The sequence below is a fragment of the Tetrahymena thermophila genome, assembly GCF_000189635.1.
Source record: "Tetrahymena thermophila SB210 genomic scaffold scf_8254652, whole genome shotgun sequence".
Lineage (NCBI taxonomy): Eukaryota > Ciliophora > Oligohymenophorea > Hymenostomatida > Tetrahymenidae > Tetrahymena > Tetrahymena thermophila.
In genome coordinates, this window is record NW_002476420.1 from 433,502 (window position 1) to 456,314 (window position 22,813).

Sequence of the window (22,813 nt, forward strand, 5' to 3'; positions counted from 1 at the left end):
TCTCGATACATTAAAAGGTGAAAGTTTTGATTTATTTGAAATACTTTTTTTTATTAATATGATTTTTATTAGAGTTTAAATACTGTATTAGTTCCGACCTGTGATATGAGAAGAAGCTACAATTTTGGTTATTTATTTGATAAATTTTTTCTCTAATTTAGTTACCAAAATTTTCCCAGATAAGAGAACCAAGAAAATGAGGGAATACCATATTAAATGTAAAATTTAGTCCTCTCTTTGTATTAATGAATGAAAAATAAAAATTATCTCTTCATTTATTATATTTTGATTATGGTTGATTTTATCAGATTTTTTCATATTTACTTTTTATCTCTTTAAAGAGAAAATGACTCTATTTTAATCTATTTGAAAACAGATTTTCTCTTTCTATGCTCTATCTTGCCTATTTTTTTTGTATTTTATTTTTTAACTTTGGCTTTTAAGATATTTTGCATTTTTTATTTTCTTATCTAATCTATTTAAGCAAGCACTTTTGTTAAATTGTTGTGCGGAAAGTATATCAAATAATCTTTTCCTTAGTCAAAATGAATTAAATCAAAATGCTATATGCTTATCTGCTTTGTTAACTACTCATTCAAAGTTTCTTATTCAAATAGTAAAGTTCTTTAAGAGTTTTCTATAATGATTTAAGATAGAATGTTGTTAGAAGTCTATTTATTTGTTTCTATTATTTTTAAGCTTGTTTTTTAATCATCTTAAGTTTAATAAATAGGTTTATCATCATTATATTAATAGGAAACTTTACGCTTTTTGTATATTTATTATTCTTCCAATTTACAGTTTTAGGATCCTAGATTTTATTCTATTAATTTACTATTTATTGAAGTCTCATCTTTCTCTTCAATTTATATGTCCGCTTATTCTTTTTATTACTAATATTATGAAAAAAATTAGTTATTATCGTTTTCCGGTAATATCCCTTTAGAGGATGTTAGTTCAGACTCTTGGTATTTTAGAAGTGCTTAACTTTGAAAATTATTATTTTTAGGTATCTTATTTAAGCCTTCATTTGCAGAATCTACTTAATTCATTATACAAGTTAGCTTAGCTTTCATTTTTCTTCTAGTAATTTAATGAGGATCTTCATTTAAATAAATAGTTAGGTTTTAAGACTCCTTCCTCTTTTTTCCTTCTATTCGAATTTAAATGTTTGTTTGTATGTTAATAATTTAAAAATACTTTATTAAAATTACTTGTGCCAATATAATTGCTGCTATTACAATTTAAGCTGCTAGTGAAAGGTTTTTAAGTTTATTGTTAAACATCTCCTTTAGAAAGTATAATTTCATCTTTTTTCAAATTTTATTTAATTAATTAAAGCTTTTAAAAATAAATAAATTTAATTTTACTTTATGAAAATAGTAAAGACTGCACCAGTATTTCAGCGTCTTATTTAATAACCATTAAAATTGATCTTGTATTTGCAGATTTAAGTTTAGTTCTTTAAAATGATTATCGGTGATTTACACCTTAACTTTTCAAATGTAGACTGATTATTCTTTCTTTAGGAGATTAGTATAAGATATATGGACACTAGTTCAATCTATGCTTAAAAGAAAAGCAACTTTAACACATGAACCCAGTTTTTTAGTACAATTTAAAACAAAGTTGATCTTAAATCATTTTAAATTTTTCCTTTCATTCAAAATATTAAAACAATATTTTCAAAAAAAATAAATAATTAATTTTAGCATTTTTCTTTTAAGATAAATTAATAATTTTAATATTCTCAAAAAAGAAAAAAATTATTTAAAAATACTTTTTTTACATTTTTTAAATGAAATAAGCTAAATATTTTAAAGTATTTATTTACATAATCAGTTGGGTATTTATAAAGTTCTTGTAGAAAATCTTCTTTTTCAATAAAAGCCAAATTAGCTACAGACATTGATTTTGCACTTAGCTCGTATTAGTAATTACTAAAAAATTCGACTTCGCCAATCATTTCTCCTTTATTCTAATTAAATTTTCAAAGTAGAAAATAAAATATTTTTAAAAGATTTACTTTTATTTTTCTGACTTAAAAAGATTTTTTTTTGTCTGTGGCATCAAAAAATATTTCAACTTTTGATTTATTAATTTAAGAAAAAAAAAATCATTATTTATTTATATTGTAAAATTTCAAATTAGTTTATTTTTAATCTTGAATTACTTTTTCCGTTCAATATAAAGTACAGTCTTTAAGGATATTCATTTTTTTGGTATAAAACTTATCTAGGGTGGAGTACATCTTCTTGGATTTTAAGAGACAAACTGTGAAGAAATTCTTTGCTAAAATTAAGAGAAAAGAATTTCTTATTTAAAAATAAATTTTGATATAATTTAGACTAAATTTCTTTTTTCAATTAATCTGGTAGTTAATGAATAAGCTTATAACCCTCATTTATGCATTCCTAATCTTCATATTAAAGATACTCGTAGTATTTTATGACTTTAAGTTACAAGTCTCTTTCTATGTAATTCTTACTAAAGTAGTTATTTAATTGTTGCAATTTCTCTTTAAAAAGTGTGCTTGATTTGGCCAATCCATTCAATATTTCACCAACTTAGTTCATAGAATAAGAAAGTATAAAGCAACCTACTAAAGCCACTCCAATTGCGTACAATTTTTCATCTATGCAAAATAAATAAATATGTTAATTATTTTATTTGAATAACAAATATAAATTTAAACAAAAAATTGATTTATGCTAATTTTAAAAAAATGTTTTTTTGTATAAAGTAGTTTCTCGTAAACATGAACTATAGAAATTAATTTTCTGAATGTAATATTAAAATATTTCATTTTAAGAGGTGAATATTTAAGTGGGTGATAAATAGATAATATAGGAGGATTTAGATTATATAAATAAATAAATTTACTGAGTGTAATTGGAACTATATCACCATAACCTAGAGTAACCATAGTAACAATAGACCAATAAAAAGCGTTGATATATTTATCAAGCCATGATTCTGATAAATGTGATGCAAACCAAGCATTATTGTTTCCAAGAGATATCTCTATTTTTTGTATAAACATAGCTCCACAAGCAACAATATGAGCCATAAACAAAATTACAAAGATAAGTTTAATCATTTCTATCAAAGCTTATAAGTTACCTTTTAATTAATATTTTAATTCTAATTGCATGAGAGTTTACTGCAAATCTTTCACTTTTAAGAGCAATAAAAATGAAATGTAATTCATTTAATAAGCACTAATAAATATGATGATAGTAGTTAAAAAAATATCTAATCTATGTTTATTTATAAAAATTAGAAAAAAATTAAATTAGAAAGAACTTCATAAGGTTATTATAATTTACATTAACTGTTTAGATTTCATCAAATGCTTAAATATTTTCCTTCTTCTGCAAATAAGTTCTCCCCTGATATAAATTGCTTATTTAAAATAGTTTAGTATTAAAAAGCTTCTGATTAAAATTAAATAATAGATAAATAGAAAGACTGATTGATTGATTGATTGATTAATTAATTACCAGTGTTGAGCTTAAATAAGATTTCGAGGCAAAAACATAAGCATGAAAGAATATTAAACCAAATATAACTCGATCCTTCATAATCTTTTTCAGTTATTTCTTGTTAAGAGAGAAATATGGGAATAAAAATAATAATTCTGAGTATTACTACAAACATAATAACACTAAAGACAGTATAAAAAGTAGAATTCTGTTAGTAGTTAATAAAATAAATTAATAAATAAATATGATTGATTATTCAATTAAAAGTAAATTAAATAAATAAATACTGGCAAAATTACAAAGTCTAACTTTTTAGCAAATTTGATTAAAAGTCTACCCAAACAGCTAGAAGAAAGTCTCTTTGTTAAATCAAGCTCTTGGGTTTTATATTAATTTTTAAATTAAAATAATTTCTTATGATGAAATTGAATAATTAATTACAAGATATTTTGTACTTCCATTGCTCAAAAAATGTAGGAGTCTATTTATTTTTTATTAATTTATTATAAATTGTTTAAATAAATTTCAATTAATTTGGTAAAAATTAAACAATTATTCTTTAATTTCTTTTTGCTTGTTTGCTTTCTTTCTTAATTTCTTGTAGAATTAATGCATAAAAAGAAAGTTAAAATAGCTTACCATTCTAAACTTATTGTTGTGTAAGAAATAACTATAATTAGATGATATATCATTGATGTACTTATGCTAAGAGAGAGTTAGGTTTCTGAAATTATTATTTTCAGTGCTTTTTACCTTCTTAACAAAGCGGTGAATATTGAAGAAAAGAGCCAAACTTTATGATAGTGTTAATTTGCCTTTTATACCTAACCTCTCAAATAAGCATTATCCCTTATTAACACTGTCTTCGATGTTTTGTTTACTTGTTAATTTTTTTGAATAAATAGAAGTACAATCGTCTTATTCATGAATTACTTATTCTTTTTTTTCATTTTAAATTATAATCGTTTTCTGCTCATAAAGACTTTCTGATTGGCTTTTTTAATTCTACTTGTCTTAGATTGTAGATCCTAACTATTATGAAACATAAATTTTGTTATCCTATGATTACCCTTAAACAAAATTCTATTATCTTTTTGAGTTGTAACTATCAGTCACTATTTAACTTAAATCAACTTATGAGGTATCCTTTGAAAAGCTATTGCTTTCTAAATGATTATTATTTGACTTTATGTTCATATTACTTTAAATAGATTAAGAAGAATAGATATAATCATCCATATTTATTTTTTATTATCTAACATTTAAAGTCCATAGGCTTCTCTTTTATGCACCTTATTAATAGTTTTACTCAAAGCTATTCTAATGTTAAAGCTATTTATTTGACATTTATTTGATTATTGAATTGTTTAGAGTTTCCTCTCTTAAAATTTACTAAGCTTTTAGTTGGCTATTTATTTATAGGGTTGGCTAACTTTTAGAAATTTTATAAATAATTTACTATAATAACAATTAAAAAAGTTCATCCAGGTAGACTTATAATTAATCATGTCAAGACAATAATTATTGTCATAGCTGCCATATTATTTTAAAAATTTATTAATTAAACATAAATAGTAGATTAATTTTATTTTAAAATATTTGCATTAATATACTTTTAAAGCAAAAATTAGAGTCAATCAAAATAAATAAATGCAATAACAATAAATATTTTAAAAAAAGATATTTAAGCTACTTTTTTACTAAAAGTGTATCAAAAATAATTAATATTTATTTTTTATTAGAATAAGATAATTACTAATTTACATAATTAACAGATAGAAGCTTCTAAATTTAGAAAAAAATGTTAAAAAAATTCAAAAAAATATCAATAAAATAGATTTTAGATATCAATACTATCAGAAAATTTAGTTAGAAAAACAATAATTGCCATATAATGATAATATTTTTAGCGAGTAGGAAATATAATATATAGGAAAGCCTAACTCCAAATTAAAATCTAGTGTTTTGGGTATTAATGATTTTAAAATTAATTAAAATAATTAGCCCTTATTTATGAAAAATATTTTTTTATGGCGTTAATAAATGAGAAATTATGATAATTTTTTTGCTTTAAAAAATAGCTTTGCTAAATAAAAATAAATTTTCAATATGACTTTTGTAATTAATTTTAGAATTGAAATGTTAAATATAAAATAAATATATGCAGTCAGTCTAGTCTGAATTAATTTTTAAATTCAAATTTATTAATTAATGATATTTTTTTATCTAGTTTACAAATTTTAATTCTTATCTTTTGAAAAAGAAAGTACATCTTCTTTAAGTTATTTGAATACAGACCTTCTCTAGCTCATTTCTATTTTGAAGATTTTCTTAGATTAAGAATTTTTAGATTTAATTTTTAAGAATTTTTATATTTTCTTTCTTCTTAGCTACTCTATTTAAGTTAGCACTTTTGTTATATTATTATGTGGAAAGTATATCAAATAATCTTTACCTTTTTCAAAATTACTTAAATTAAAATATTAAAAACTTGCTTCCTAATTATATTCATTAATAGTTAATTAATCAAATAAAGTTTTTTAAGAGTTATCTATGAATTAGGATATCATGGCGTTAGAATTTTATTTATTGGTTTCTATTAAGTTTTAGCTTGCCTTAAATTCTTCTTAAGCTTGATAATTAGGTTTTTCTTCATTAAATTAATAGGATAATTTAGGACTTTTTAAGGTCATTTAATCTTCCTATTTATTATTTTGAATTTCTGAATTTTCATCTATTTACTTGCTTTAAATTGATGCATCATCTTATTCTTCCTAAATTATTTCTTAAAATCTTTTTTAAGTTTAAATTTGTTAAAAGAGCTATTTATTTTGAGAATCATTTTCTGTAATTATTGCTTTTGAAGAAAAAGACTCCTGTTCTTAGCCTCTTGTTTGAGCTTGAACTGAAAAATTACTATTTCTATGCATTCTTGGAAGATTTTCATACATATTTTCTGTTTGATTTATAATATATGATAGCCTACCTTTTATTTTTTTAGGATTTTATGGTATATCTTCATTTAAAAAAATAGATAACCTTTTACTATTCCTCCTCTATTTTACTTCTTTAAAATAAAGTTAATTTTACTTAAATAGATTATAAATATTATTTTTTTACTTTAGTTGCTTATAATAGTGCAACTATTACAACTTTTGCTACTGGCCAAAGGTTTCAAAGTCGTATGCCCTGACTAAAGATCTAATTTAGAATGAATTATTTCATCTAATTATATTTTTATTTAATTAATTTAACTATTAAATTATATATTTTACTTACTCTAAGAAAATAGTTATGAATGCTATAAAACTTCTGCATCTTATTTAATGAGCATTAAAATGGATCTTGGATTAACAGATTTCGGTTTTTTTCTTTAAAAATTTACTCTGTTTTTTATGCTCGAGCTTTTCAAATGTAGGCTAATTATTTTTTCTTTGGGAGATTAGTATAAAATATATGGGCATTGGTTAAATCTGTGTTTAAAAGAAAAGCAGCTTTAGCACATGAATCCAGATTTTTTATAAAAATTAAAGTTTAACTGATCTTAAATCATTTTAAATTTCTCCTTTTAACAATTTTATAATATTTTTTAATAATAATCAAATATAAATAAATAAAAAATAAATAAATAAATAAATAAATAAATAAAAAAATAAATAAGTAAATGAATAAATAAATAAATAATTGAGTGAGTAATCATTTTTAAAATAGATTGATTTCAATTTTATTATAACCAAACTCCTAATTAAAGTCTAGTGGTTTAGGTTTTACTGAGTTGAAAATTAAATAAAAATATATTTGAAATTGTTAGTTCTAAGCCATTTTTTTTAATTCATTTTTATTTATGATAAATTTTGGTAAAAAATTAACTTTCATAAGTTTTTCGTTATTTTTTATTGATGATAATCAAAATGTTACAGTATATAAGATAAGCTTTTAAGAAAGCATTTAATTATTCTTTGATTTATTCAAACATTCACTATTAATTTCTAAGTTATAAAAAAAATGTTAAATTACATAGTCAGTTGGGTATTTGTAAAGTTCTATTAAAAAGTCTGCTTTTTCAATATAAGCAACATTAGTAACAGACATTGACTTTGCGCTTTGCTCATACTATTTATCACTAAAAAACTCTATTTCACCTATCATTTCTCCTTTTTTCTTATTAAAATTTCTGAATAAAAAATAGAAAAAATAATTTAAAGGTATACTTTTATTTTCCTGATTTAGATAGATTTGCTTTTGTTAGGTGTGTTTAGAAATATTTCAACTTTTTTTTTTTAAATTAATTAAAAAATGTTTAATTATATGAATGAATCATGTTTGTATGTTGAAATACTTTTTCCATTCAATACAAAATACAATCTTTAAGGATGTTCATCTTTTTGATATAAAATTTGCTTTGGGTGAAGTACATCTTCTTGGATTTTAAGAGATAAACTGTGAAGAAATTCTTTACTAAAATTAAGAGAGAAAAATTTCTTATTTAAAAATAAATTTTGATATAATTTAGACTAAATTTCTTTTCTCAATTAATCTGGAAGTTGTTAGATTAGTTTATAACCTTCATTAATACATTCCTAATCTTCTTACTAAAGATACTCGTAGTATTTTATGACTTTGAGTTGCAAGTCTCTTTCTAAGCAATTCTTACTAAAGTAGTTATTCAATTGTTGCAATTTTTCTTTGAACATAGTATTAGATTTGGCTAATCCATTCAATATCTCACCAACTTAATTCATAGAGTATGATAATATAAAACAGCCAACTAAAGCTACTCCTATAGCATATATTTTTTCATCTATTAATAAAATATCATTTTTTAAATATTAAATATTAACAAAATATCATTTTTTAAATATTAAATTTTATTTTTTACTAAAAATATTTTATTCAATTTTTTTAAAATGAATTTTTTAATTGTCAAACTAATAAAAAATATAACTTTATTTAAAATTTAAATGAATTATTTTTTCTGCTAGGTAAAAAATATAATTTTTTAAGTATTATTATTATGAGGTAAAAAGATTTTTACTGAGAGTAATAGGAATAATATCACCGTAGCCTAGGGTAACCATGGTTACAATAGACCAATAAAAAGCATTTATGTACATTTCTATCCATGATTCATTTAAATTTTATGCAAACCAGGCTTTGTTTTCCTGAGAAGTTAGCTCTATTTTTTATATAAACATTGCTCCACACGCTACTATATGAGCCATGAATAAAATGAAAAAAATGAGTTTAATCATTTCTATTAAAGCTTGAAGATTTCCTTTTAATTAATATTTTAGCTCTAATTATAAGAGAATTTGCTACAAATCTTTAACCTTAAATAATAACAAAAAAGAAATGTAATCTACTGAGTAAGCACTGGTAAATATGATAATAGCAGTTAATAAAATATCTAAACTATATTTCAAATTTTATAAAATCAATAAAAAATATAAAATAAAAATATAAATAAATCATAATAATTTACAATAGTTTCTTTGATTTCATTAAACGCATAAATATTTTCTTCCTTTGATAAATGAGCTCTCCTCTGACGTAAATAGCTTAATATTTTAAGAAGTAATTTGAATTAGAATAACTACTTGTATATTTTAAAAATGAATAACTTATTCAATATATATCTACCTACCTGTATTTAACTTAAAAATAATTTCGAAACAAAAACATAAGCAAGAGAGTATATTAGTCCATAAATAGCCATATCCTTTAACAAACTCTTTTTGAGTATTTTGCTGCTATGAGAGAAATATAGGAACAAAAATAATAATTCTTAGTATAATGATAAGCATAGTGATACTAAAAATTGTATCAAAAGTAGAGTTCTATTTTTAAAACAAAATTAATTAATTAAAAAGTGAAAAGAAATTAATTAAGTAATTAATTAATTAATTAAATAAATAAATACAGGTAAAATTATTAAATCTAACTTCTTTGCAAAATTTATCAAAATTCTACCAAATGTGAAGTCTGAAAGTTTCTTTCTTAAGTTAAATTCTTGGATAAAATAAATTAATTTTAAGTAAATCACTTTTTTTTATGAATTAACTTACGTGCAAATTTATGTTTCCATTGTTCGTAAAGGTTAGGAGTCTGTTTTAAAGTGAATTAATTTAATAGAAATAAGTAGAGCTAAAAGATTTTTTTTAATGAAAAAAAATAAATACTGTCCTAAATTTATTTCTGTGTAAGAAGTAATTGTAATTCGATGAAATATCATTAATGTATTCGTGTTGAGCTAGAGTTAGATTTCTAAATTTATTTTTTTCAGTATTTTTCACTTTTTTTACAAAGCGGTGAATATTAAAAAAAAGAGCCAAGCTTTATGGTAAAGTATATTTCCCATTTATACCAAGCCTCTCAAATAAGCACTTTCCAAAATTTAAGGAATCTCCTGCATAATAGTTAGAAAATGGCATTTATTTTTAATAATCAGAATTACAGTCATCATTTTCTACTATGATTTCTTCTTTTTTTTCAATTTAAGTCAATATAATTTTCTGCTCTAAAGTACATTCTTATTAATTAGCTTATTTCTACATCTGCTATTTAATAGGATTAAATTATTATGAAATATCTACTGAGTTATACTATAAATACTCTTAAGTAAAATTATCTTGTTTATTCGAATCATAGCTATCAGTTATTATGAAACTAGCGTTGACAGGTAAATGTGGATTCAAAATACTACCATCTAAGCAATTATTTTATCTTATATTATTATTGGCTTTAATAGATTACGATGAGTTAATTTAATCATCTATACTCTGCTTCTGCATATGCATATTTAAAGTCCATTAACATCTCTTTTTAGCTCCTTTTTAAAAACTTGTATCTAAGCTACTTTAATTCTAAAGAGTTTAATTTGACATTTATCTATATAAATATAAATTTTTTTGTCAGATTTAGAGTATTAATTTATCTATTTGTTGTTTTTCTTTTTATTTTAGATTTTGGTGCTTTTTAATTTAGTTAATTCTTCTTGTTATTACTCTGTAATGTTTAAATAAGTTATAATAGACTAAGAGTTAAAAGGTATATATTTTTGATATCAACAGTTCTTTAATAACAATTGCATATAAGTAAAAGACTAAACCGTATATTTAATTAATGCATTTTATATCTGATTTTAGATTGCAGTGAGAGTTAGTCATGTATTTTATTTATATTTAAGATTATCGAGTATATTAAAAAATAATTAATTTATAACTCATCTTATTCTTTCTAAATCACAAAATTATCATAAACCCTGCTGCTTTTTTATTATTTTTAAAGGATTTTTATTATTAATTTAACTAAATTCTGAAAAATAAATTTTCCAAAATATTTCAAAATTTTATAATAAAATAAAAAGCAAAATTTAATTTTGTGAGAGTGATAGTTTAAAAAATTCACTATTTTGTAATTCATATAAAAATAATTTTTAAAAAAATCAATTCAATTTTTATTTATTTATTTATTTATTTTATTTTGCTATTTAGATTTTTCAATTCATAAGATTCAAATCAGTATTCAATTATTATTGATTACAAATGATTCTTTTTTCAAAAAAAAAAAACAAAGACTAATAAAAAATATATAAATTTTATTGATGCTAGTAGAATCAATATTTATTTGTTTAAAAATATAATTAATTAATTGAATAAAATGGAATTGCTTAAAGATGGTGAAAAGAAAGTTTTACACGATTATCAGTAAAGGTTGAATTAACTGAATGAAAAGCCAGAAATATCCACAAATAATAATAGTTAGGTGCATGGCTCAAAGATAGGACCTCTTAATCGATAAACTCTAAGCGAATATGTTAATAATTGCATTTAAAAATAGTTGGAAGCCAAAAAAGATTTTTAGAAGACCTAAGATAATTCATTATAATAATCTTTTGAAAGACCAAACTCAAAAGAAAAATAGGATTACATAAAGAATGGTAGATTCAAAGTACCTTCTGTTAACTTATTTGCATAAAATTTCGAAGGCAACCTGCCGAAGAATGTTGATTTTGTGAATAAATCTTCAAATGATATGTATGCTTAAGAATAAAATAATTATGATCCTCATCTCAATAGCATATAGATATCTCAATAATTAAATTAATTAATATAGAGAGGAGTATTAACAGAAAAAAAGAGGGAAGAAAAAACATAACTTTTTGAAAATGTCATACAAAACAGTAAGCTTGAGTATTAACAAATTTTGAGTTTGCTGGAGGAAGTTTAAGATAGAAATTAAAATAAAGCTTCCATAAATAAAACAAATTTTAATGAGAGAGAGTAATCTATTATAAAAGGTTTACAGGACGCAGATAAAAATTTACTTTAAATAGATTAAGAAGAATAAATATAATCATCCATATTTATTTTTTATTATCTAACATTTAAAGTCCATATGCTTCTCTTTTATGCACCTTATTAATAATTTTACTCAAAACTATATTAATGTTAAAGCTATTTATTTGACATTTATTTGATTATTGAATTATTTAGAGTTTCTCCTTGTTAAATTTACTAACCCTTTAGTTGGTTATTTATTTATTTATAGCGTTGGTTAACTTTTAGAAATTTATTATATAATTTACAATAATAATAATTAAACAAGTTCAAGTAGGTAGACTAATAATTATTCTTTTCAAGACAATAATTATTGTCATAGCTACCATGTTATTTTTTAAATTTATTAATTAAATATAAATAATAGATTAATTTTATTTTAAAATATTTGCATTAGAATACTTTTAAAGCAAAAATTAGAGCCAATCAAAATTAATAAATGAAATAACAATAAATATTTGATAAAAACTCTTTAAAAAAAAGTTATTTAAGCCACTTTTTTAAATCCTTTAAATACTTTCTTTAAAAATATTTATCATTTAAATTTATATATTAGCTTATTGCTATAAAATAATTCTACCAGTGTATCAAAAATAATTAATATTTAATTTTTTATTAGAATAAGATAATTACTAATTGACAGATAGATGCTTCTTAATTGAGAAAAAAAGTTTAAATAAATATTTCAAATAAATATCAATAAAATAAATAAATTTTAAATATAAATATTATCAGAAAATTTAGATAAATTTAGTTTGAAAAACAATAATTGCTATCCTCTAATAATATTTTTAGTGAGTAGGAAATAATATTTATTGTAAGATCAGAGATATATTGGAAACCCGTTTTATTCGATAGTTTTTGTGTCTATATTTTAATTAACTCTCTAATTTTTCACAAAATTTTTTTTTCTGATGTTAATGTAAAAGAAACTATGGTAATTTGTTTTATTTATAAATATAGTTTTAATATCGAACAATAGTTTTCAATCAAGATTATTTATTGAAATTAATTAAAGAATTTAAATTTTAAATATAAAATATAACAATCATAATTCAAATTTATCAATTACTGGTATTTATTTATCTAATTTACTAATTTTAGTTCTTATCACTTTAAAAAGAAAGTATATCTGCTTTAAGTTATTTGAATACAGATTTTCTCTAAGTCAGCTCTATTTTGCAAACTTTTTTAGGTGTAGATTTTTTAGATTTTATTTTTAAGAATTTTTATAGTTTCTTTCTTCTTAACTACTCAATTTAAGTTAGCACTTTTGTTATATTATTATGGGGAAAGTAAATCAAATAGTCTTTTCCTTTTTCAAAATTAGTTAAATTAAAATATTAAATGCTTGCTTCTTAGTTATATTCATTAATTGTTTCTTAATCAAATAAAGCTTTTTAAGAGTTATCAATTATTAATTAGGAAAGAAAACTGTTAGAATTTTATTTATTGATTTCTATTAAATTTTAACTTGTCTTCTAATCTTCTTAAGCTTGATAATTAGGTTTTTCTTCATTAAATTAATAGAGTATTTTATGCTTTTTTAACATTAATTAATCTTCCTTTTTATTATTTTAAATTTCTAAATTTTCATCATTTTACTAGCTTTTAATTGATGTATCATCTTATTCTTCTTAAATAATTTGTTAAACAAGCTATTTATTTTAAGAATCATTTTCTATAATTATTGCTTTTGAAGAAAAAGACTCCAGTTCTTAGCCTCTTGCTTGCGTTTGAATTGAAAAATTATTATTTTTTTGCACCCTTGGAAAACTTTCATACATATTTTCTGCTTAATTTATAATACATGTTAGCTTACCTTTATTTTTTTTAGGATTTTACTGTATATCTTCATTTAAAAAAATAGATAACTTTTTACTATCCTTCCTCTATCTTACTTCTTTAAAGTTAAAATAATTTTACTTCTATAAATTATAAATATTATTTTTTACTTTAGCTGCTTATTAATGTACAACTATTACAACTTTTGCTACTCGCCAAAGGTTTCAAAGCTGCATGCACTGGCTAAAGATCAAATTTAGAATGTATTATTTCATCTAATTAAAATTTAATTTAATTAATTTAACCATTAAATTATTTATTTTACTTACCCTAAGAAAATAGCTATGAATGCTATAAAACTTCTGCATCTTATTTAATAAGCACTAAAATTGATCTTGGATTAACAGATTTAGGTTTTTTTCTTTTAAAATCTACTCTGTTTTTCATGCTCGAGCTTTTCAAATGTAGGCTGATTATCTTTTCTTTAGGAGATTAGTATAAAATATATGGGCATTGGTTAAATCGGTGTTTAAAAGAAAAACAGCTTTAACACATGAATCCAGATTTTTGATAAAAATTAAAGTTTAACTCATCTTAAATCATTTTAAATTTTTCCTTTTAATCATTTTATAAAATTTTTTAACAATAATCAAATATAAATAAATAAGTAAGTGAATTATTTTCAAATTTTTATTTCCATTATTTTTAAAATATAATAAAAAATAATGTAAAGTTTTGATTATCATCAGCTTGATTATCCATGATTAGTAACTATAATGTTATAAATTTGTTTTAAAAAGCTAGTCTAAAAAAATCAATCGCCAGACCTCACTTTTCCTCTTATATTATATTTTTTCATCTATTAATAAAATATAATTTTATAATTTTAATTTATCTAAATATATTTTATTCAATCAATTTTAAATTGTCAATTTTATAAAAAATACAATTTTATTCAAAATTTAAATGAATTATTTTTTTTGCTAGGCAAAAAAGTGTTATTTTTAGCTAAAAAAATTTTTACAGAGAGTAACAGGAATAATATCACCATAACCTAGGGTGACCATGGTTACAATAGACCAATAAAAAGCATTTACATACATTTCTATCCATGATTAATTTAAATTTTATGTAAACCAGACTTTGTTGTATTCAGAAGATAGCTCAATTTTTTATATAAACATTGCTCCACACGCTACCATATGAGCCATGAATAAAATGAAAAAAATGAGTTTAATCATTTCTATTAAAGCTTAAAGATTTCCTTTTAATTAATATTTTAGCTCTAATTACAAGAGAATTTGCTACAAATCTTTAACTTTAAATAATAACAAAAAAGAAATGTAATCCATAGAGTAAGCACTGGTAAATATGATTATAACAGTTAATAAAATATCTAAACTATATTTTAAAATTTTATAATCCAATAAAAAATATAAATAAATCATAATAATTTACAATAATTTCTTAGATTTCAATAAACGTTTAAATATTTTCTTCCTTTGATAAATAAGCTCTCCTCTGATGTAAATAGCTTAATATTTTAATAGAGTAGTTTGAATTAGAAAAATTTGCTATATATTTAGAAATGAATAACTAATTGAATATATACCTACCTGTATTTAACTTAAATATTATTTCGAAACAAAAACCTAAGCAAGATAGTATATTACTCCATAAATAGCCTGATCCTTTAACAAATTCTATTTGAGTATTTTGCTGCTATGAGAGGAATAATGGAACAAAAATAATAATTCTTAGTATGATGATAAGCATAGTGATACTAAAAATTGTATAAAAGGTAGAGTTCTATTTAAAAAAAAAATTAAAAAGTAGCAAAAAATTAATTAATTAAATAAATAAATACAGGCAAAATTATAAAATCTAACTTTTTTGCAAAATTTATCAAAATTCTACCAAATGTGAAGTCTGAAAGTTTCTTTCTTAAGTTTAATTCTTAGATAAAATAAATTAATTTTAATGAAATAAATACATTTTTTTTATAAACTAACTTACACGCAAACTTATGTTTCCATTGCTCGTAAAGGTTAGGAGTCTGTTTTAAAATTAATGAATTTAATAGAAATAAGTAGAGTTAAAATATTTTTTTAAATGAAAAAAATGAATACTGTCCTAAACTTATTTCTGTGTAAGAAGTAATTATAATTCGATGAAATATCATTAATGTATTCATGTTGAGCTAGAGTTAGATTTCTAAATTTATTTTTTTCTGTATTTTTCACTTTCTTTACAAAGCGGTGAATATTAAAAAAAAGAGCTAAGCTTTGTGACAAAGTATATTTCCCATTTATACCTAGCCTCTCAAATAAACACTTTCCAAAATTTAGGGAGTCTTGTACATAGTAGTTAGAAAATAGCATTTACTTTTAATAATCAGAATTATAGTCATCATTTTCTACAGTGGTTTCTTCTTTTTTTTCAGTTTAAGTCAATATACTTTTCTGCTCAAGAGCACATTCTTATTGATTAACTTAATTCTACTACATCTCCTAATTAATAGGATCAAATTATTATGAAACATCTATTGTGTTATACTATGAATACTCTTAAGTAAAATTATCTTGTTTTTTTTAATCATAGCTATCAGTTATTATGAAACTGGCATTAATAGGTAAGTGTGGATTCTGAATGCTAACATCTAAGCAATTATTTTATCTTATGTTATCATTCGCTTTAATAGATTACGATGAGCTAATTTATTCATCTATAATAAATTTCTGCATATGCATATTTTAAGTCCATTAACATCTCTTTAAAGCTCCTTTTTAAAAACTTGTATCTAAGCTACTTTAATTTTAAAGCGATTAATTTGACATTTATCAATATAAAAATAGAATAATTTAATCAGATTAAGAGTATTTATTTATTTATTTATTTATAATTTGTTGTTTCTCTTTTTATTTTAGATTATGGTGCTTTTTACTTTAGTTAATTTTTACACTTCTTTCTATGAAATGTTTATATAAATTATAATAGACTAAGATTTAAAGGGGATATAATAAATGTTTGTTTGTTTTCAATAGTTCATTAACAAAATTAATTCTTGATAAAAGAATAAATTGTATTAATATTTCATTTATTTTATATGTGATTTTAGATTGCAGTGAGTATTAGTCATGTATTATTTCATATTTAAGATTGTCAAGCGTATTAGAAAATAATTAATTTTGACTCATATTATTCTTTCTGAGACACAAATTTATCATAAATCCTACTGTTTCTTTATTAATTCTAAAAGCATTTTATTTTTAATTTAACTAAGTTATGAAAATTTTGACTTCCCAAATATTTCAAAATTTTATTATCATATTATTAGCAACAAATAATTTTGTGAAAGAGATAGTTTATAAAAATTCACTATTTTATAATTGATATTATAATAGTTTTTTTAAATAAATCAATTCAATATTTTTGTGTTAATATTTTATTTTGCTATTTAGATTTCTCAACTCTTAAGATTCAATTCAGTATTCAATTATTGATTGCAAATGATTCTTTTTCAAAAATTTTCAAAAAAAAGAAGCATAGACTAATAAAATATATATAAATTTTATTGATGCTCGTAGAATCAGTATTTATTTGTTTAAAAATTTAATTAATTAATTGAATAAAATGGAATTGCTTAAAGATGGTGAGAAGAAAGTTTTATATGATTATCAGTAAAGGTTGAATTAACTGAATGAAAAGCCAGAAATATCCACAAATAATAATAGTTAGGTGCATGCCAAATATAAATACTCTAGTTTGTTAGACAATAATAACGGAAGACCCACATATTACCAGTAATAATATTAACAGGAATATGAAAATCTTTAGAAAGAAAATAGATCAAACTCAATAAAGCTGACAAGTTCTAATCCGCTTTTAGCTTCCAATAATTTTGACTAGTTTCTTTCAAATAGCTCAAAGAAAAGACCTCTAAATGGATAAACTCCTAGCGAATATGTTAATAATTGCATTTAAAAATAGTTGGAAGCCAGAAAAGATTTTTATAACAGCTAAGATAATTCATTATAATAATCTTTTGAAAGACCAAACTCAAAAGAAAAATAGGATTACATAAAGAATGGTAGATTCAAAGTACCATCTGTTAACTTATTTGCTCAAAATTTCGAAGGTAACCTGCCGAAGAATGTTGATTTAGTGAATAAATCTTCAAATGATTTGTATGCTTAAGAATAAAATAATTATGATCTTCATCTGAAGAGCATGTAGATATCTCAATAATTAAATCAATTAATATAGAGAGGAGTATTAGCAGAAAAAAAGAGGGAAGAAAAAACATAGCTTTTTGAAAATGTCATACAAAACAGTAAACTTGAGTATTAACAAATGTTGAGTTTGCTGGAGGAAGTTGAAGATAGAAATTAAAATAAAGCTTCACTAAATTAAACCAATTTTAATGAGAGAGAGTATTCTATTATAAAAGGTTTACAGGAAGCAGATAAAATTCATGAGTAATTAAATACAAGCAAAAATTAACTTTCAGAGCTTGACTATTAACCTGTGAAGGTGCAGCAAAGTAAAGAAAGTATGAAAGATATTTAATCTGTTAAATCTTAAACAAAGTTAAAATCTACTGATTCAAAATCAAAATTAAAATCTAAAAAAGAGAAAGGTTCCCCAAAAACAAAACAAAAAAAAGCTAAGTAAGGTACACTATCTATCATTAAGGAAACAGAGAGCTCATAGTAATCTCAATCAAATATAAAATCATTGAATAAAATAAAAGTTAGCTAATAACAATAATCATAATCTTCTAAAATTTTAAAAGATATCAATCCAACTTCAACAACCAATAATAGCTAAAAAACTAAAAAAAATACTATTAATAATGAAAATACCAAACCACAATCTGTAGCTAAACTTGATAATTAAAATAATCAAAGTGTAAATTTAAACTAAGCAACCACTCATAATTCTGAACCATTCAAACAAAGTATTCCAGAAAAGCCTTAACAACAAATCTTACAAGAATCAGAGTAAAATAAATAAATTTGAATTTATTTTTTGAAATAAATATATAAATAAAAAATATACCTTTTAAACAATATTTATTTTTTTCTATTTTAACTAAATTTTTTAAGATAAATTTTCAAAATGAAATAATTTATTAAAATTGAAAATTTTATTAAATAGGTTGATATTTAGAGGATTTACAGCAGTAATGAAAAGCGAATAAGCAAGTCATAATAACTAAGCTATGGATTTTATTAAATAGTAAATAATTTAAAATTAATCTTTTAGAGATGCTGCATTAACCTTTGTGAAGCAATACATTTCAAGCAAATGATAAAATAGCTTTAAATTATTATTTGATGATTAAATATAAAAGAAAGATAGTTTAAAAAAGATCTATCGATAGATCAATAAATAAATAGGCTTTAAGATGAGATATTAATAATTAAATTTTACAAAGTACTTACTTAATTACATAAAATAAATTACTTTATATTAATTTCTTAATTGATAAGTAGAAATTAAATAAATAATAAATGAAATTAATTAATTAGCTAGCTATTAAATAACTAACTAACTAACAAATTAACTAACTTCTTAATTTAATAATTAATTGTTTATAGATTCTATATTTAATTGCAGGTTTTTTTAATCAAACTCATATTTTGTTATGTTTGTTGTAGGATGTAAATGAAGAATATTATGCTACGATTATTTTAATTCTGTACGTATTTCTTTAAAAGCTATATTTTATTATTATGATTTTACTGCATTTTTTCTTGATTTTAATTAGCTTAACCAAACATTAAAAATAGAGTTATTTCTTTTTTAAAATTTTGAAATAAAAATTAACAAATCACATTGGTGAAAATGGCTGATTTTCACCTCCATCCTAATCCCATGGATCGATGCCATCGTTAAATACTTCTCCCTTTTTAAAAATTTTTTAATTTTATTTGATTTGTCTAAATTAAATTTTACATTTTCTTGATTCTCTTCTTCCATAGCTAAGCGTTAATATTCATTTTATGCAAATCTATCCCATTCTGTGTAATCTGGGTGTTCATTTAATTCGTGTTTTAATTAGAAAGGATCTCTTTGCTCATATTGCACTAATTTATTTAAGTTAGTCATGAAATTAAAAAATATTCCACAAACATTTTATTTAGCCTTAAAATGTTTGAAATAAAATTTAATGTCATCTTCAGGTTTAAGCAAATCTACCCTTTATTTATAATACAGTTAATTAATTAATTAATTTATTTATTTATTTAAAATATGCTTAGAAGCGAAAATAAATAGTCAAGAAATAATTAAAAAAATAAATGATGTGAAAATTAATAATAAAAATTACATCTAGCATACAATATCTTCAAATAAGACATTTTCGTGATTCAAATACTCCAATCTTTATCTTTATTCTTCGAAAAACCAATTCATTTCAAAGCCTCTATTTAATTTTCAAAAAAAACTAACTGAAAGTTCTTAGTTAAATAATAAATTTACGTAATTATTCCATTATCATCTAAATCTACTACCTTAAACCAATATTCTAAACTAGTCAAAGTGGTTTTATCTTCTTCAGCTAAAACAAACCCTAAAATATTTTTAACAAAATTTACTTTAAAGTCTATAAATACTATTTATTTATTACAAATAAAATCTTCATATCCCATAAATCCAGCTTTTGTTGGGTCAGTACACTTAAACTTCCTTGGAGCTTACTCAAATATTCTATCTACAGTTTTTCTTGAAAGAGCATGTCCAGAGTACTTACTAAACTCTTCTTTTGTGATATAAAAATCGTGGTCTGTATCTAACTCCCAAAATTTACAATATAAAACATAGAAGTGCTCGTATGAGAAGAAGTCCCTTATCTAATTTAGTTAGCAAATAAAATTTTTCAATTTAAAAAAAACCTAAAAAAATAATAATAAAATAATAAAATAGAGATAGCACTTTTTTTTTTGAATTTTCTCTTTATAAATCAATAAAGAATTTGTGTAAATTTAACATGATAAATTTTCATATAATTTCTTATATTAATTTTAAATATTTATGATTGATTTGAAATTATTTTTTTATTTAATTATTGAAAGAAAAATAAATTTTATAGACTGAATACCTTGTTTATGTCTTCTTCTTTATCAACTTGCTAAAATACTTGGAAAAGGTTACTCTTTTTAAATTCTTGATAGGAAATGCGACCATTATCTCTTCTATTTACAATGAAGAATATTCTAATAACAACTGTATCAGCTATTAATTATTTTATAAAAATCAGAATGAAATTGTAAAATTTAAATTATTTTTATATTTTACCATATCTGTCTTAAAATTCAGGAGTAGCCTTTAAGAATTCCAAACCAGGGTGAGTTTCTAGTAAGACTATTAATTAATTTTCAATACAAAAACAATTTTACAAAGAGAAAAATTTAAATATTTAGATTACCTTTCATCATTGGTAAAAAGTCATCTCTTTCTATAAATTCATTTGATTATTTTTTTAAAACATGGAAGCACCTTTCTTTTTGGTCTTTTAATTAGAGCTCATTCTTCCAATAATTTATAAATACCTGCTTGCTTATTTTACCACTTTTCTATTTATCGATTTTATTGAAGAGCAGCTAATTAAAGAAGTTAGGCAAATCGGCAAGTTTAGTTGTTAAGTCATTAAAATCTTTCATTTCTATTTCTGTCTTTCTACCAAACACTTCACTTATTATTTTCTTTTATTTAAATTTAAAATATTTTGCTGAAATTAAGGTAGTTAGAATTTATAAATAATCTAATATAAGTAAGTGAGAGAGAGAGAGAGAGAGAGAGTAAGGAAAGTAATTAATTAGTTTATTACATTTTATTCTTCTTATGCAGAAGGGTCGAGCATTCTAGTTGGTTCTCCGAAATAGAATTAAGGTATTTCATCATAATTTGCTTTATTAACGACCATGCTTTACATCTTTTATAATACCAAAATGATTGTAACTTAATCAATATCTTTAATTTAAAAGGTAGCATAAATTCTTTATATTTTCTATTAGCTGCTACGCTTTAAATTTAATTTACTAATTAACTATTAGCTAGTAGGGTTGACGCTGACATATTATTTGCTTTATTTCCCTTATTGTTAGTTGGTGAGGCTTCTAGCTAATTCTTCTTATGTCTATTTTCTAATATTTTCATTTAAATTAGAATCTAGGCTCATTATAAATTTCTAAATTCTTTATCTTTAATGTATCAATCAATGAATCAATTACCTTTTTCAGAAGGAGAGCGAGGAGAATTAACAGGTTGATGCTTTTAAGGTGATTTAGAAATAGGTGAATTAAGAAGTATTGTTGAAGAAGTCATTGAATTTTATAATGTGATTTTTGGAGATGTAAAAATTGGATTTGGCAAGTTATTTTCGTTAACTGTTCCACTTTTAATATCTCTAAGCAAATTTTAAATAACATCATTTGTTGTTGGCTAACTCAAGAATTTCAAAAACAAATCCTATTAATCAAATACAAAATAATTTTTTAAATATGATCTAATAAATGAATTTTAAATTGTTAGTCAATTTGAGGAATCTCGATTTTTAAGCATTAAATTCATGTTGAGTAAGTAGAAAGATAATTAATTAATTACATCTATTTTTTGTTTTGCTAATATGTATCTCACATTCTAATTGTATGTAGGGGGTTTAAATTGCTAGCTCTCGCTTAATCCTTTCTTGGAATCAATCATTTACTTACTTACTAAATAGTTTACTATTCAACCTAACTAATATGATCGCTTAAGACTCTTTCTTTTTCTAACTACCTAAATTTTTAATGCGATTATTTATTTTAACTAAAGCGCAAGCTTAAACGGCTTCTATATCTAATCAATTAATAATTTATTTATTTATTTTTTTAAAGAAAAATCAATTTCACTTTAGATAATTATTTGATTTTAATATATATCTTGTCTTTCATTAATTTAATATTTTTTGAAAATTTAAACTCATTTCATAATCCATCCTTCAACTCATCAAAAATCCATAAATTAACAATATTAAAAATTACAAGCAAGTAAAAACAAAAAATAAATAAATAAAAGGATAGATAATTTCATCACTATAATTAATTATAAAAGCTAATCGATTGATTAATTTACTACTTTAAATTCACCAAAAATTACACTTCTTTTTATATTTAAAACATAAAACATTTTTTAATGAAGAATTAATTAGCTTTTTTA

At 21.8% G+C, this 22,813-nt stretch overlaps 9 protein-coding genes across 9 annotated transcripts; 2 read left to right on the forward strand and 7 right to left on the reverse strand. All coding sequences in view use genetic code 6, as the record gives it.

Annotated features, from left to right (window-relative positions):
* Nucleotides 1–314: 314 nt before the first annotated feature.
* TTHERM_00382170 (cation channel family protein) lies at nucleotides 315–4,832 on the reverse strand (the record flags this gene model as incomplete). The annotated part of the gene is made up of 12 exons (XM_001015501.3): nucleotides 315–1,153; nucleotides 1,215–1,310; nucleotides 1,371–1,656; nucleotides 1,835–1,978; nucleotides 2,027–2,085; nucleotides 2,174–2,635; nucleotides 2,884–3,260; nucleotides 3,330–3,405; nucleotides 3,504–3,693; nucleotides 3,773–3,861; nucleotides 3,927–3,966; nucleotides 4,125–4,832. 12 exons carry the CDS (start codon nucleotides 4,830–4,832, stop codon nucleotides 315–317), a joined length of 3,366 nt encoding a protein of 1,121 aa, XP_001015501.3.
* Nucleotides 4,833–6,174: 1,342 nt separating this feature from the next.
* Nucleotides 6,175–6,819, reverse strand: TTHERM_000382177 (hypothetical protein; the record flags this gene model as incomplete). Its single annotated transcript, XM_012797525.1, has 1 exon — nucleotides 6,175–6,819. The coding sequence occupies one exon, from the start codon at nucleotides 6,817–6,819 to the stop codon at nucleotides 6,175–6,177; it is 645 nt and encodes a 214-aa protein (XP_012652979.1).
* A 572-nt stretch (nucleotides 6,820–7,391) lies between these two features.
* Nucleotides 7,392–8,599, reverse strand: TTHERM_000382178 (cation channel family protein; the record flags this gene model as incomplete). Its single annotated transcript, XM_012797526.1, has 4 exons — nucleotides 7,392–7,418; nucleotides 7,503–7,639; nucleotides 7,825–8,286; nucleotides 8,521–8,599. 4 exons carry the CDS (start codon nucleotides 8,597–8,599, stop codon nucleotides 7,392–7,394), a joined length of 705 nt encoding a protein of 234 aa, XP_012652980.1.
* A 925-nt stretch (nucleotides 8,600–9,524) lies between these two features.
* Nucleotides 9,525–10,369, reverse strand: TTHERM_000382179 (cation channel family protein; the record flags this gene model as incomplete). Its single annotated transcript, XM_012797527.1, has 2 exons — nucleotides 9,525–9,590; nucleotides 9,665–10,369. 2 exons carry the CDS (start codon nucleotides 10,367–10,369, stop codon nucleotides 9,525–9,527), a joined length of 771 nt encoding a protein of 256 aa, XP_012652981.1.
* A 775-nt stretch (nucleotides 10,370–11,144) lies between these two features.
* TTHERM_00382180 (hypothetical protein) lies at nucleotides 11,145–11,964 on the forward strand (the record flags this gene model as incomplete). Its single annotated transcript, XM_001015502.2, has 2 exons — nucleotides 11,145–11,667; nucleotides 11,942–11,964. 2 exons carry the CDS (start codon nucleotides 11,145–11,147, stop codon nucleotides 11,962–11,964), a joined length of 546 nt encoding a protein of 181 aa, XP_001015502.2.
* Nucleotides 11,965–12,888: 924 nt separating this feature from the next.
* TTHERM_000382189 (cation channel family protein) lies at nucleotides 12,889–14,056 on the reverse strand (the record flags this gene model as incomplete). Its single annotated transcript, XM_012797528.1, has 3 exons — nucleotides 12,889–13,727; nucleotides 13,780–13,884; nucleotides 13,939–14,056. The coding sequence occupies 3 exons, from the start codon at nucleotides 14,054–14,056 to the stop codon at nucleotides 12,889–12,891; spliced, it is 1,062 nt and encodes a 353-aa protein (XP_012652982.1).
* Nucleotides 14,057–14,423: 367 nt separating this feature from the next.
* On the reverse strand, nucleotides 14,424–16,446 carry TTHERM_00382190 (cation channel family protein; the record flags this gene model as incomplete). The annotated part of the gene is made up of 7 exons (XM_001015503.2): nucleotides 14,424–14,468; nucleotides 14,557–15,010; nucleotides 15,068–15,143; nucleotides 15,226–15,418; nucleotides 15,477–15,565; nucleotides 15,626–15,665; nucleotides 15,739–16,446. 7 exons carry the CDS (start codon nucleotides 16,444–16,446, stop codon nucleotides 14,424–14,426), a joined length of 1,605 nt encoding a protein of 534 aa, XP_001015503.2.
* A 745-nt stretch (nucleotides 16,447–17,191) lies between these two features.
* Nucleotides 17,192–18,923, forward strand: TTHERM_00382200 (hypothetical protein; the record flags this gene model as incomplete). The annotated part of the gene is made up of 2 exons (XM_001015504.2): nucleotides 17,192–18,612; nucleotides 18,770–18,923. Exons 1-2 carry the CDS (start codon nucleotides 17,243–17,245, stop codon nucleotides 18,921–18,923), a joined length of 1,524 nt encoding a protein of 507 aa, XP_001015504.1. The 5' UTR covers nucleotides 17,192–17,242.
* A 522-nt stretch (nucleotides 18,924–19,445) lies between these two features.
* TTHERM_000382209 (EF hand protein) lies at nucleotides 19,446–22,318 on the reverse strand (the record flags this gene model as incomplete). The annotated part of the gene is made up of 12 exons (XM_012797529.1): nucleotides 19,446–19,520; nucleotides 19,571–19,814; nucleotides 19,944–20,039; nucleotides 20,096–20,186; nucleotides 20,244–20,466; nucleotides 20,715–20,848; nucleotides 20,912–20,977; nucleotides 21,042–21,318; nucleotides 21,444–21,548; nucleotides 21,656–21,759; nucleotides 21,847–22,084; nucleotides 22,220–22,318. 12 exons carry the CDS (start codon nucleotides 22,316–22,318, stop codon nucleotides 19,446–19,448), a joined length of 1,752 nt encoding a protein of 583 aa, XP_012652983.1.
* Between the last annotated feature and the right edge of the window lie 495 nt (nucleotides 22,319–22,813).